The sequence below is a fragment of the Acanthopagrus latus genome, chromosome 22, assembly GCF_904848185.1.
Source record: "Acanthopagrus latus isolate v.2019 chromosome 22, fAcaLat1.1, whole genome shotgun sequence".
NCBI classification, from domain to species: domain Eukaryota; kingdom Metazoa; phylum Chordata; class Actinopteri; order Spariformes; family Sparidae; genus Acanthopagrus; species Acanthopagrus latus.
The window spans coordinates 16047447-16062910 of NC_051060.1; the positions used below are offsets into that span (position 1 = coordinate 16047447).

General features: G+C 39.4%; 1 protein-coding gene across 1 annotated transcript; it reads left to right on the forward strand.

Annotated features, from left to right (window-relative positions):
- The first annotated feature begins 9403 nt into the window (after positions 1-9403).
- On the forward strand, positions 9404-12982 carry fam110c (family with sequence similarity 110 member C). Its single transcript, XM_037086442.1, has one exon. It carries the CDS (start codon positions 10025-10027, stop codon positions 11063-11065), a length of 1041 nt encoding a protein of 346 aa, XP_036942337.1. The 5' UTR covers positions 9404-10024; the 3' UTR covers positions 11066-12982.
- Positions 12983-15464: the final 2482 nt, after the last annotated feature.

Here is a 15464-nt window from a genome sequence, read left to right on the forward strand (position 1 = left end):
CAGATTACGTGGCATTGTACAACATTCCTCTGAACTGTGACATAAGCTTTTGCCTCACATTTATAGAAACGTCCCAATTTCCAACTTAAAAGAGAGTCTTTAAAGTACCCACAGAGTCAGCACTGTCAGAGGACATTGCTACACTGCTAAAGTGTGTATCCTCATGTGGCTGCTGTTAGCCTCCACTCACATTGCGAGCCTCTCCATAGTGTGTGCTGCCCAATATCTGACTATATCAGTGTTTGTAACATAGGATTTCTGGCACAGCTGTACCCACTTTCAAGGAGCATACATGGAGAATGAAAATAGCTTGAAGAGTTCAAACGCCAGCAGACTTGCAATATAAGACACTATGTTGTTGTGGCACTAATGCCTTTCAGCTTGTGGTCTTCATCACACGCTGGTCTCACCTGTCCCAAACTATCTTTTGAAGAAATGAAAGGAAGACTCTATTTAATCCGAAAATGGTATGCAAGGACTGCCTGAATACAGCCTGAATTTGTTTTCTACCCAAAAAGAAAGCTGCATTATAAAAAATAAGCCGAGCCGTTTTGCAAAGAATGCTTTGAATGGTTTTTAGTGGCTGTCCTAATTGTTGCGAGAGCTTTAACCTAATCTCGGAAAAATGTTTCAAATCAAACCAGCATATGGCCAACACTCATTACCTCAAATCCTCTGATGCTGTTTACACGATAGTTTTATATGTCCTTTCTTCAAACTGGTCAACAATTACAACTAAAGCCTTAAATTTCTCCGAATGTAAAGTCAGCAGGTGTGTGAAATGTTTTGGTTTTTTTCACCATATTTGTGGAATGAGCTTCTTTTATCTTAATGGAGGACTGAATGGAGTTTAGGGGCTGGCATTGTGGAGACGCACTGTCAAATTTTGTGATGTACTAATGCCATGTTGTATGCTGCTACTGGATGTCTTAATCTCCCTCGGGATCTGACTGGAGTATGTCATGCTGTAGTTACATCATATAAATGTAAACAAAAATGGCCAACATTTGTATTCCACTCAAAAAGGCCCCCCCCTTCCAATAATATATATATATATATATATATATATATATATATATATATATATATATATATATATATATATATATATATATATATATATATATATATATATATATATATATATATATATATATATCCTATAGCCAATTAGACTGATGATACGTTCAGCCAGAAACAAAAAGCCCACTGATCCAAAGGCCTGTGGTTTTAAAAATGTACACTCTCCCTGGAGTTTTTCGGCCTTAGTATCTTAGTATCAAGCTAGACTTAAGGTTAGGGTAAGTTGTTTGATCTACATTGCTCAGGTAGAAATGGATGAGGTAATGCTTTAAAATTGACTTTCTTCATTGCTCTCTGAAAGTATAACGACAGGTGAACAAATGAACTGCACCATTAGCTTTAATACATTTACAGACCTCAAATAAATGCTATATAGCAAAGGCCCAGTTGTTTGTATAGGAGATTTTAATGCTGAAATATTACATTTTGTGTTTACATATTTTATCTTTATGGGCAACCCCCCCATCAATTCAGCACCATGGACAGGGCAGGCTGTCATTGAACTACAAGGACAAGGAGCGAGTACTTATGGAGCAATGGGTCTTTAATAAGGCACCGTGACCTCTGCACTTTGTACATTTCCCGTGTGATTTAAATGAAGAGACAAACATATGGATAACATATGGAATCAAGGAGTAACAAGTTAGAGAATAATGTACGAACTGCTCAAATCACAGACACAGATTGTACAAAGCAATGCCAACAATGTTGGCCCACAAGCTAGATATGTTGAAATACATAGTACATATTATATGACACAGGTTTCTTACTTTGATTGCACAATAAAAAAAAATACAAAAAAAGAGAACATTTTAGAACATAAAAGAAAACAGGGATATCTGTTTTTGTAGTGTACATACCTCATAATTCAGAATACACTTATTCTGGGTTAAAGGGAAAAACATGGCAGGAATCTTTTTTTTTTTTTGGCCACTTTTCATCTGATCTGACAACCAGTCATTCACAACCATTTCCCCGGTTGTTTTTATCTGACTTGACACCTCAGGTTTGCTTTTCATCTGCTCCACATTATAATGGATGCCCTATATGATGATTCATCTGGCCACCGGCCACACTTCCATTTTCTGGAAATAACTTTACATTTACAGTGTTGGGTGAAAATCTGTCTTTTATTGACGCCAACATTTTGGAGGAAGTTGGAGGGTTTGGAATTATTGCCCTCTTCTTGTAATTTGTACAGTATGTGAGATTTGGTTCCAAGGCGGGTAACTGCAACTGCTAGCTAAGAGTATAAGATGTATACGGATGTATGTAGATGAACTGTAGATTAAAAATACAGAGGTCACCATAACCGCTAACTGCCACCTCTTTGCTGAGGCTGTCTTTGGCTGTTGCAGCTAGCTAGCAATTTTATCTCAGTTAGCTGTACAGCTAGGTGGCCCCTGTTATTTGACTGGAGTCTACATGCGTACCTGGATTGGACCCAGGATCATATGGGGAGTCAACTTGAGCAACAGAGCTTAGTTTAACTGGGCTCAGCAGCGTCCTAGTGAACACAGCCTCAGACACCAGCGGAGGTCGGGGGCTAACTGGTTAGCACGCTTACTTCACTAGACATCTCTGCAACACAGAACATAAATGTTTTTGACACACTATTGATAATGTTGAAGTCAATTTTTTTTTTTAACTAAAACATTACAAATTGCCCCTTTGAAAAGATCCAAGCCTATGTTTTGTAGAGCTGCTACATAAGATTAATTCCAGTTCAAATTCTTGGCTATCGTTGACAAGGTGCTGGATTTCATTGCTACGTATAATAATTTAGGTATTCAATGGTACTCATTAAATTAAAACTTGGTTCCTACGTTGTAATATACCAGAAATATATTCCTGGAGTGTTGCAATCACCTCAATGTGCTCTGAACATTGTGAAATAAAGTGAAATGGCCGGAATTAACAAAGAAACTTGTCATGTTTAGGCTCATTATCCTGTAAAATGTATACACCTACCACAGTGGAATTATAGTATTTAGATTTAAATAATTTAAACCATTTAAACCTGTTTTGAGTATAAAAGGATTTTGTGGTGCCTACTGCACCAGACTGCCTGACTACATTCAAATAAGTGCTGCTTGTTTTGTCTTCATTAGAGGTTTTGGCCTTGATTTGGTTATTTTTCCATCTTTTTTGTGACCTCCTACAGCAGCCATGTCGAAGTGCACTCCAGGTTGTATCCATATGCCTTCAGGGTGACATTGCTGTTCACCCAAACCTTGCATTAACTGATTTTTGGTGCCTCTTGGGTGTAGTGGAACCTGCTGTCAGCTGACGTATTGTCGATAACATTCACCTTTCTACCTTTCCGTCATGTTTCTGTCCACCTGCTGAATGTAAATCCAATATTCAACTGCATTTTGACTCTGTTTTGGCCTCCACCAACTTCTGAGTGAAATATTTGACCATTTAAATGTTCTAAAAATTATCCCCAGCTCTTCTTCCTTTGATGTAAAAAGAGTCTGTTACTGTCCAAGTAAAATATTAAGTGAAAGGAAATCAAACCTTTTTACGTGCCACATAAAAAAAACACTGCAGCAGTAATCCCTCCAAACACACTTGTTTTTTGAAATACAGTAAGATGAGCTTGTGACAGACACTGACTAATTGAGTGGGAGGCGACCTTATATTCCTGGTAATTAGCAGTGCATGCATAATTACCAATTACCACTTACTTTACATAACACTCAAACAATAACTGCAAGCAAAAGATGCCTGCAGCAATTATATCTCATAATTTGCGAGAGGTTTTTAATTGAGTCAGCCAGTTTCATTCACGTCTCTTGGATGGATGGTAATTATTGTGAATGGCTCAATGAAAACACAATTAGCGGTTGATGCAGAGTCACATTAAAGTGTAGAATATGTTTGTCCAACTCGCAGCACAAGTTAAGAATTAAATAAAAGTGAGCGGGCCCGGGGGAAAAGTGACTAATGGTCTCAGTGTTCGTGTTTACTGTGCCCCCCCTCTGTCCCTCCCCGAGCCTGATCCCTCTCTCTGCTTCCCAATTAAGCAGAAACAGTCAGACAGTCAATCAGACAACGTGCTAAATGACTGCAAACACTGCCACTGCACTCAGAATCAACTGTACTGACTCTAAGGGCAGATAGAAGCGTGTGTGCGCGCGCGTGTGTGCGTGTGTGCGTGTGTGCGTGTGTGCATGTTCAACAACTACATTAAAACGCTTTGTTCCTCATTGCAACACAGATGTATTTGATTTGCATCATTTATGAAAATTTTATTTTTGAGATGTTTATACTTGGCAGCTGATTCTTGTAAATGATGTAAACAACATAACCTCCCAGTAGTTTAATGAAATGTCTCATTTCATGGATTGGCATGAACTCTGTCAGCATTCAAGGTCTGTAAAGGATAAATCCTAATGATTTTGATGATCCCAGAACTTTCCAACCCAAGGTTGACATTTGTGGTTTCGGGTGAGGTATCTCAACAGAGGATGGGTTAACCCCCTCAGGTTTTCATCTAGAGACATTTTCTGAGAAAAATATTTAAGACTAAATACCTGCAAAAGTAATGTCATCCCCATTAGTCTCAACTTGGCTAGTTAGCAAAGGCTCAGAATGCTAACACACGAAACTCTCTGAACATTTGGGACTTTTCCAAACATGTGTTGGCTCAGTTTGCAGGGATTTTCCATTTCTTTTACAACAACGCTACCTGCTTCAAGCTGTTTCTTTAAACGATGCAAATTTGTCTCAACTGGAGGTTAAAGTATCAGGTGTACATTCTGTTCCTCCCTGCAGCACTATTTGGTCATATACAACATTTCATTCCCAATAAGTTCCTCAAAAAGTTCTCTGGTGTTTAGTTATTTAAAGCAACAGCATATAAAATCACATTGATGGTTCAAGGAAAAGCAAATCAGCATGGCACATTCAAAAATGGCTAGAAATAATGATCTATAACCATCTTAACCATAATTTAAGATCACCAGATTCTATCCGGACTAAAACAACAAAACAATGCAGGTGGAATTATTGTCTCTGTTGTGGGAGAGATTAATAGATTATTTATCAGGATCCACATCTAATTGTACTCACTCATAGATACATACACCTTTTTTCCATCAAGATGACTAAAATGTCAAGAAAATGCCCTATTTCGCAATGTGATCTGCGGTGGAAGTTAACGGGGTCCACTCTGAGCCGAGACCCATCCTCCTTCCAATTTTTTGTGGAAATCTGTTTAGTTTTTTGTGTTCAGTACTGCTAACAAACCAACTAACGGACAAACCCTCATTGGGAGAAGCAATAATGATAAAGCTTGGAGAAATTCCTGCGCTAATTTCAAGCAAAGCTCAGTAATAGAGGTGTTGAAAAGCTAGCAGGGGTTGTATCATTAGAAGTGAGCCAGTTCAGAGGAAGTTCAGGTTCTCAGCAGTTATAAAATCGGGATCGGATGTTTTACAGGCCGCATTCTAGAGGCACAGGTAACAATACAGGGAGTGAAGCTCTACTTGGCTAATAGCCACATGAGTACAGCTTCACAAAGCCACTATAATAGCTTTAGACTCTGAGAAAGAAGCAGAAAGAAAGCAGAAGTTGTATAAGAATGCCTTGTGCAGTATTTTGGACGGCAGAATTGATAACATACAATAAAAATCCATAAATTCCAGGATGTTTTCTGAGAGATTTGTATGGGCAACATGCTCGTGTTCTTTGCCTGAGCAGATTTAATATTACTGTAATTCCTGCAAAAAATCAGCGATTGTTACTTTGGCGTACCTCTGTTCTTCACCGGACTCTGAGATCTGTAAAACTTATCTGAAATCGTCTTGATTCATTCAAGAAAGTAGGTCAAATGAAGATGAGGTATGAGAAAGACCTTAGGGAAGCCAATCACAAGAAATCAAAAGCAGCTGAATACGTGCAATCAACACGAAAACCAGCTGTGAGTGTAGGCTAATAATTATGTACTGACACGGAAAATTTGTACTAATAATTTTGGAGTAGGCTTGGATGATTTGGGGGGAATAAATAAAAGGCTGTAAGGTCATTTGTGCTGTTGATGAAGGTTTTTTTCAGTTATCCAGGTCATCGTACCACTAAGAGCGATATCGTAGGAACAACACGGCCTGGGCAGTTTCTTGAAGAGGTGAAACGTCTTTGTGTCACTTGTGTTCTTTTAAACGTGGAATCTTTTGTCTTAAAGATATAGATAGGTAGAAATATGGTGTTGATTCAGACAGTCTTGATCACTGTAGTGTAATTAAGCCAAAGGCAAGGCAGGGCTTTAATGAAATTCACACTATGCATTCCAGTGCTGCCCTCTGCCTTTTAAACAAGTAGATCCGGTAACTGTAAGGTTAGGTCTCGCCGCAGATGTTTCAGATTACGGTTCAGTGAATGTTTCCAATTACACAAAGAAGCACAGGGAGAACAGGGAGTCACTTGTTAAATTCTTACTATTTTGATGACATTTTGTTTTCTTTAATCCCCATCCATTGCAGTCAAACCTTGATCTCGCGGAAATAATGAGCCAACAGGGATTCCAAAACTTGTTCAATATTGTTATGCCAGTATTGTACTTTGATGTTGTTTCCTTGCAAACTGAGGTGAATACAATAAAACAGGTTTGCATAAATTCACACTGCTGCTTTCTCCCTCACTTCCTTAGAATTCAATCTCAGATACAGCCAGAACATATCTTTAATCAGAGGAAAGGGAAGAGGACAGCCGTGAGGACGGATAGGTCAACCATTCACTGTCGTTCACTCCATTGATATCGGTTGAGTTTGGTTTGAGGAGCAGCACTGCCTGCAGGAGGCTCTAGTGAAGCCCAAAGGCTTTTCCTTTATTGCTGTGGAAAACTGTCCCTCTGTCACTCATTCAGCCAGTTGGCCAGGACAAATGTTGGCAGGTCATGTTTCTGCAAACCGCTGATATATTAAATTTTGTTCGTGTGAAAACATCATGTTTGTGGTGGAGTTACAGACAAAAAAAGGCTGCCAAGTCAGTGACCACAGTTCAGACTGCCTTTCAACACATGTAAGCATGAAATTGGATATTTATATACAAATATAAAGTCGATCACAGGACGGTTTCTAGCTAGTTTGTGGCAGAACAAACTGGATTTTTCCGACGTGAGGTCAGGACATCTCCCCCTGTGTCTGTGGTGAACAAAACAGGTGCCGTCAGCTAAAACATGTTCTCTTCCTAACTCGTTCCCAAACGGTTGTTGTGCCCACACCCAACCAGATCATGAGCACAGCATTGTCACGAGATAAAATTGAAAACTGAAATCTATAGAAATTTAAAGTTTCAACATATAGAGACATAGAGATATATCTGCAGATTACAGAAAAAAACAGAAATGACCAACATTTGTCGAGGCATTTGCTTTGGTACTGCAGAGCATGTTGAAATGGAGGAGTTAATTTCATTTTGGATCAATTGCAATTCTTTCATTATACACATTTTATCTATGTATCATCAGCTCCTCCTGCTTGGCATTACAATATAACATATTACACTGTGTTTTTAATGAACATTTGAGCATATATTCAGGTATTTATATGCACAGACGAAGAACACTCCTATGGTCCTGCAGTGCAGACCACCGAGGCATTTACTGAGCTGTAAAATTAATTGTTTTATGGTTTCAATAGACTGAAGCACATGTTCAGAAATGGACTGCGATGGCATGGGAATGATGGACAAAGCACATCAAATGAGTCCAACTGGATGCTGTACAATACTAAACTGCCATTCGTTATTCATTAAAGAGTTATTTAGCAAACATGTGGGTGTGTTGGCATCAGGGTCTTTGTCTTCAAAGTACTTATGCTGTTGTTTAAACCAATTAATTTTAGTACTGTTATGTCATGACTTTACAATGGAAGTTTCAAATTAACGGTCTAGTGTGATTTTAATGCTTGGGTTGGAAAGTTATTCTAGAGGCTTTCTGTGTTTTGTTTGCAGAAGATTCCTCAACATCTGACAGTAATAATTTAGTCAAAGGTTGACAATTAAAGAAAATTCCTGTATCTGTGGCTGTTGCAGGCCTCATAATAAGCCCATCTAGTTGTTTCATTCAGCCAGTATGAAAGGACTGGACAAGCTAACTGTCCATCTTCCCACTTACCTGCCTGCCTGCCTGCACTCTGAACCCACTGCACATGAATGGCGTCTTTCACAAGGCTAGACAGATAGATTGGTAAAGCTATTATGGGGAAGAAAATGGCACCAAAATGTTTCAGTGGCTATTAACGGTGAAAGCGGCGAGTAGCCATGTTAGTTATTTATGTTCATTATGATAATGTTTTTTGAAAAAGGTTTGTTCTTACATGTTACTCAGGCATGAAGTATTGGCTTAGGTTAGCATTGACAACAATACACTGTGCTCACAGCACACAGCCACTTAGCCTGTTGTTCTGCAGCCAGCTAACTCAGTAGCACAAAGCACACTGCCCTTGAGCCACAGAACAGAGCTTCTGCAGCAGCAACATGTTCAGGTTTGGACCCAAAAAAGTCCAAAATGAAAGCAACAAAAGGGCAGGTATCAAACCACAGAGCCATGTTGAACACAGCAGGAACACAAGAGGAACAGGTAACAGATGCAGAATGAAAACGCACACACACTGACAGATTAAGGGAAAGCACACAGGGGCTAATGAACAAATAACAGTAAACACAAGTGCACAGAGAGAAAAAAAAGGCAGGAAGACAGGAAGTAGAGAGTCACAACTTACACATGAGGACATAATCTCCAAAATAAAACAGGAAAAGATTAATCAAAAACCCAAACCGGGAGACATGGACTCGTTCAGTGGCTAACGTTAGCACAAAGCACACACCCAAAGCAGTAAATATTAACTGTTGCACTGGGTAGCCTTTTTGGACTGAGGTGCATTTGTGCCTGCTATTTTGTATAATTTCTATAATTGTGACATTTAAGAAAGCTGTAATTCATTTGTTTATTAGACTACAAAAGATGAGAAATCTTGTTGAGCATAGCGAACTAGTGGCTAATACATCTCCCATCCAATCAACAAGAGCTGCTGGGCAGTCAGCGTCTGTTTGGTCAGGCGGTGAACATTCATGTGTTTTGGAGGAGTGGCACTGGAGGCAGCCTGAAGGCAAATGGTGTGTTATTTATTATTAGCCTGCTCTTGCTAGTTTTTAGAAACTTACCAAACTTAACCGAGGCTTTAAGCAATAAAACCAAAGTGTATCTGACAAGCTCAGGGGATTGATCTAAAAAAGGTGTAGTCACCTTTAATTGACCAGACACAAGTTTTAACAGGCCACTGAACTCAACCAGAATCCAAAATCCAAAACCAAAATTTTTTATTCAATGACCACAACAACATATTTCCTCTTTGAATCTTTAGTGTTGCACAACACTGTTTTGATGGCTTTGACAAACTGCACTCCCACTGGGACACATCACACCGTATGATTTACAGATGAATAGCCTGGAGTAAACATTTATTGTGCAACTTTTACACTGTAATGAGCACCAAGCCTACTTGATGAGTCAGAGTCTCTGGGTAAATGGGGAGATAAAAGATAGCGGAGAGTTCTTTGTAAAGTCAGAAACAAGTTTTCTCGGTTCCTGATAATGTTTTTGCCCTGTACTGAGCAACAAGGATAAAGGCCCTCATTCTCCCCAGGACAAGAGAAAAAAAATCGGCAGCAGTGTCGGCTTTCACCGTTCTCACTTGTGATGGTATCAAGTGTACTTTGTACAAGCTCGTGTTTGGTTAAAACTAGCCTTGCGCAGAATGGGTGGGGTAATGTGTTTGAACAGACAAGGTGAAATCTCCTGTTGTGATACGTGCTCAGGCAAAGAACAGGCTCGAATGGAATCTTTTACCTCTAACACTGGAGAGACCACACGCTGAACTGAAGGATTACCCACTCTTTTGGAAAATAACTGATTCAAATCCTCATTTCAGCGACAATGGAGGTAACCAGCGACACCACAAAGATCCTCGAGAAGGGTCCTGAATACCTTCGAAAGCAAATGGAACTGGAGAGTGAGACGAAAGGACGCATGAGTGCCGTGGAGAGGCTCGCTGCGAGCAAAGTGAAATATGTCAAAAGCCAACAGGTGGCCAACTCAACCCAGGAGCCAGTGATCAGCCTCGGGTCGGCTTCTGTGAGCAGCACTGGGTCTTCTAACCGGAGCTCGAACCGTAGCAGGAATCTTATCACAGGGATTAACTCAACAGTTGCTACATGTGCACAAGGCTGCTCTCCAGGGCAGGTACGTCGGTCCAGCTCCAAAAAGCGACCGGACTCCCTGATGCTGTACAGGCAGAAATGTGAGTTACTGAGGGGGTCAATGAATGACCGGAAACACCATATAATGCGTAAGCTGCTGATGAAAAATGCTCCGGTACCTGAGGCGGCAGATAAGGAGTGTGAAGCTGAGGGCAACAAGGAAAAAATCACCACACCTGAGGGCATGGCAAAGGAATGCAGCTCACACGCAGCCCCCTCTGAACCAGACAGGAGGGGGAATGGAGTGGCAGAACAACACAGCACAGCAGGCAGTGCTTCTGGGACAAAGGTGACAGCTGGTGTTGTGAAGAAATCTGCGGGTCTCCTGGCGGTGCCTGACGTTGAAAGGAGGACTGGCACAGGGGTCAGTCGCTCTCACTCCGACATCAGCTCCAGGTACTCGAAAAACTTTGCGGACTTTGATGCTTTTTTCAACTACTGTGGCCTGGAGGGTGATGTTATCACGTCCTTGGGGAGAGAGAACTTCTCGGCTCGCTCAGATGAAATCACAATAAACCTCCGGAGTGTCAGCGTCTCTACGTCGGACGACTGCTTCTCAAGGAGCAGCGGCGACAGTGATGGACTCCTGGAGAATGAGTTACATGGAAAGATAAATCAAGGGACATCAGTTATTGAGCGCAATGCGAGGATTATCAAATGGCTGTACAGCTGCAAAAATGCAAAAGAGACTGGGAAAAGATTAAGAGACCTTGATTGAGATTACTCTTTTTTTTTTTTTTTTTTTTTTATCTCTACAGAGGCCTTACTGAAGACTGTCGTTACAATGATACGTCATCTATTTGTCACACTCTGTGTTATGCATCCAACTACATATTATTTTCATTATCCATTAATTTGTTAGTTATGTTCTTGGATAATCAGTCAGTTGTTTGATCCGTAAAATGTCCCAAAAATTGTCCAAAATGTGGATCAGACTTTCCCAAAGCCAAGGATAACGTCCTTAAATGTTTTGTTTTGTCCATAACTCAAAGACATTCAGTTTACTGTATTTCAAGCGTGAAGGAACCAGGATATAATCGAATTTGAGAAAAAGCTCAATAAAAGTATGTTTGTCAGTTTTCCCTTGCACACTACATGCGTGTGCTAAATTTCAGCAGACTTTTCCAAGAGAACGAGGCGTGCTTGTTTCCGTTCAAACTTGCATAAAACTAGATGTTATTTGTCAGGCTGGGAGGCACAGAAAGCCCTGAATCCCACACAAAAATACAGAACTGTTATTTTCCTCATATTTTCACATTGAAAATGGATGGTAACTTCCAGTTTTATGTTACCAAACTGTACCATCCATATAGATTGATCACACAGCTGTGATTTAGAGTACAATCCTGTGTCAAGGGTCAAAACTATGTGCATGTGCACCTGAAGACTCACAAATCCAGGTAAGTGCATAAATTTTAGCAAAGGAGCTACCAACCCTTATTAAAGAGTTCAAATTGTAAGTTGTAACTGATAGATTAATCTTTCAATCGTGGTTTCAAAGTCAGTTAAATGCTGCTAAAAGCTTTCCCCTGCTGCTGTTTCTCCTCTCCTTTTGTTAATAATGTGGTCACAAATGTTAACGCATTAAGCAAACACTGTTAACTAGAATGCATATATCCACTGAGGCCCAACAGTTCCCTTTCGTACGCACTCACCTTATGAGTTAACACAAAATTCCCGGATCCATCCCCGTCTTCGGATCCATAACGCAGCCTATTCAGGTCCAAGGGCCTTCCTCCATCCACATTTCGTGGAAATCCATTGGTAGTGTTTGTGTAATCCTGACAAATAAAAAATAATATAATAAAAAAAACAAACAAACAAACTAAAAGGACACAGGTGGAGGTCATACATTGATTCTGGTCCAGTTCCTCTGTACTGTAAACAGTCATTAGTGAAGAGTTTTGTCACAATCTGGCAACTCAAACACTGTTCTTGCTAATGGCTTATAAAATATTACTGAATTATGTATTATTTTGTCAGTTACAACATATACAGAACTTATGAATGTTACTGTGATTATAAACGCTTGTAGCTCATGTAACGGCAGATAAAATGTGTTATATTATGTTCATAAAGCATAACCTCAGCAGGGCCTTTAGACCACGACAAGCATGAAAGTGCCCATAAATGATAATTTATGCGCCTGCTTCTTAAGTATATAATCCAGATGTGTCTAGTTTACCGCTCAATTTCTCTCCAGCGCAGACTCACACACAATGATACAGCGGCTCAGATAAAAATGTCAAGGAGAGAGATATCTGCGCCTTAAAATTTTATTGCCGTTAAACGTTTCCCATGGAGAGAACGGATCAAATCATTCAATTTAACTATAGAGAGACATAAAACAAAAAGTAAAATATTTGGGACGTGTTTTGTTTCCAACCAAAGAGTTAGTTGGTCACTGAGTCCTGTGTGAGAGGAATGTTCCTAATAATCTGAAAGGCTTAAGTTCAGTGACCCGTTGTAACTGTATCTCCACGTCCCACCCAAATCCCTGCCTGCGTTGTCCACTTTCTCCCTCTGTCTGTCCTTAAGCCAACTTTCTGTGCTGATCAAAGCTCTGAGGCTGTAACACAAGTGTGGGATAACATTTTTTTTTTTTTTTAATAAATAAATAAAAGGAAGGGACATACTTTTGTTGACTCAATGTGTTCATTAGCAGAATTACCACCCGCACTGTTTACCCGCACATGCAGAAACAAAAACAATACTCGTGAACATTATGTGAGTATACAAATCACTGCAGCTGCAGACTTGTTGGGAACGCCTTTCGCTTCCCGACCTAACTGACTGATACATCGTGACAAGTCCCAGCCTGCCCTCACCACATGTTTGCTGCCAGAGCTTCTTATTATCCAGCTAATGATTCAGTGGGAAAAGAAGGATACTGATTATTGATTACCAACTGAAAATGTGTGCTGCTTTCATTTCTGGATGCTTGTCTCTTCTTTTATATGTATATTTGATATTTTTAATGTAAAGGTGCTCTCGAAGATGAAATATTGCTTCACTGTCACTCCACCTGTTACCCAAACCAGGTAGTTTGGGTGACAGGTGTTTGCTGCTGACTGTTCAACATTGTTTTATACCAAAGTGCTGCACATTTTTAAAGCTGAAACACAAATAAAAATAAAACGAATTTTGTTACAAGTGAACTGTTGCTTACATTTTGAAAAAGTTGTGTGCACATCTCAACTTGTTGAGTTCAGCCAAAGAAATGAAAAACAGAAGTTTCGCAGTCTGCAAAACATTTCTGGAGCTTCACAGCAAGACAGAGTTGCTGCATTCTCCTAAACGACTGAAGTAGTTGTTTTAAAAACAAATGAAAATAACAGGAAAAAAGACATAAACTCAAAACAGCTCGTGCAACTGTCTCTGGAAACCCTGAGATCCCAAATTCATTTGAAAGGACGATATTTACAATCTCAGCATAGTAAAACGTCAGAGACGGCACGTGTTGACAATTTTAGTTTAGCTGCCACAGAGAAGATTTCAGCTTTAAAAGGTGCTTAAATCACATTGTTTCAAATCAGTTTTGGATCTCTTGATTTCCAGAGAGTTGGATTACGCCGGACGAGTTGTATGAAGCAATTTCAAGTTTTTTTTCATTCAGTTGTCTCCATCTACTTAAGGTCTTTAGAAGAATAATGCAATGCTGTGTTGCTGTAAGGCTCAAATGTTTTGTGGACTTTGAAACCTCACCTGAATTTCCATCAGCACGGGGATGAGTAGAAAATGACTGAATTATAGACTTTCTCCATTTTTCAAAACAGTGTTGGAAAACTCATGTAATTGGTCCTATTCAATTGAAAGGAAAGCAATACGTATGGAAAGGCGGTCAAAAGGCTATTTTTTTACTTCTCTTCCATTAGATATCAGACAAAAATATTGTACTTTTTACTCTACTACATTTATTTGACAGCTTTAGTTACTAGTTAACATACAAATTAAGATTTTTAAAGCATGTAATGACAATATGAAATACGATGCATTGTTATGCAGTAAACAGAACCAGCCAGAAATATGACAAAATGAATAAAATCAGAATCAGAAGAATCAAACTCTATTGCAGATGATTACAAACTGAATCAATAGTAATAATTCAATAAATAATATAAATTATAATATAACAGCTAATGAGGCCATTTTGGCAGCATATTGAGTACTTTTACTTTTACACTATAAGTACATTTTCTCATTTTCACTTACATACTTTTACTTAAGTAAGGTTTTGGATGCAGGATTTTTATTGTTTTTCAAACTGTTCTACTGTTTTCCACAAAGCTAAAGATCCATCAGTATCATTTGAATAGCATACATGTATATCAGTAAGTCCTACAGTAGAGGTCAGTGGGACTACAGTATAGGATACTGCTTGTAGTGCTGAAAACTTGAATTTACTGTATGAGGCCCAAAGGGGGCAGTATCTAACAACAAGAGTGAACCTAATTACTGTGGTAAGTACTGCACATACTGAACCTCTGACTTGACTTAATCACACCTACTATCAATATCCAATGGAACAATCACTACAAATATACCAATATGGAGGCTTGCTTGACAAAGCATGCTATATTTTGCTTATTCAATGGAACAGCCTCCAACCTTGAATGTATACATATTCATTCCACATATGTTTGAAATACATTAAATACAGTCTATTTTACACAAAAACTTAAATAATATATCTTTACAAATGTGCATGTAAACTTAATTCTCACAGTAAAGTTAGCAGTGTTACAAGTGTAAAGGCAGATCAGAGCAGGGAGAGTCCACAACAACAGAACACTGACCTAGATAAACAATCATAAAGTATAAGGTCTGAACTTAAGGTCCTTTTGTTGTTACAATAATTCATGTACATAGCACTTTATATAAAACTTTATAATGACAGCTGTTTCAGAGATGTTCTCTAACAGCCACATCACCACTCACACGTCTGTGCAGCGGTCGTGTTTCCCATCCTCCATCAAAAAATCAAAACACAAGTGCATGTGCGCAGTCCTCTGTCACGTGTCGAAGAAAGCCCCAACAAAACAGAGGGGATAAAAAAAGGAGAGAGAACCTGATTGACAGCAGCGGCAAGCCAATCACCGGCGCGACTCTGGGTAGCA

Excerpts from the sequence above, each read along its gene's own strand:
- fam110c (XM_037086442.1), top strand. The coding sequence starts at position 10,025 with ATGGAGGTAACCAGCGACACCACAAAGATCCTCGAGAAGGGTCCTGAA.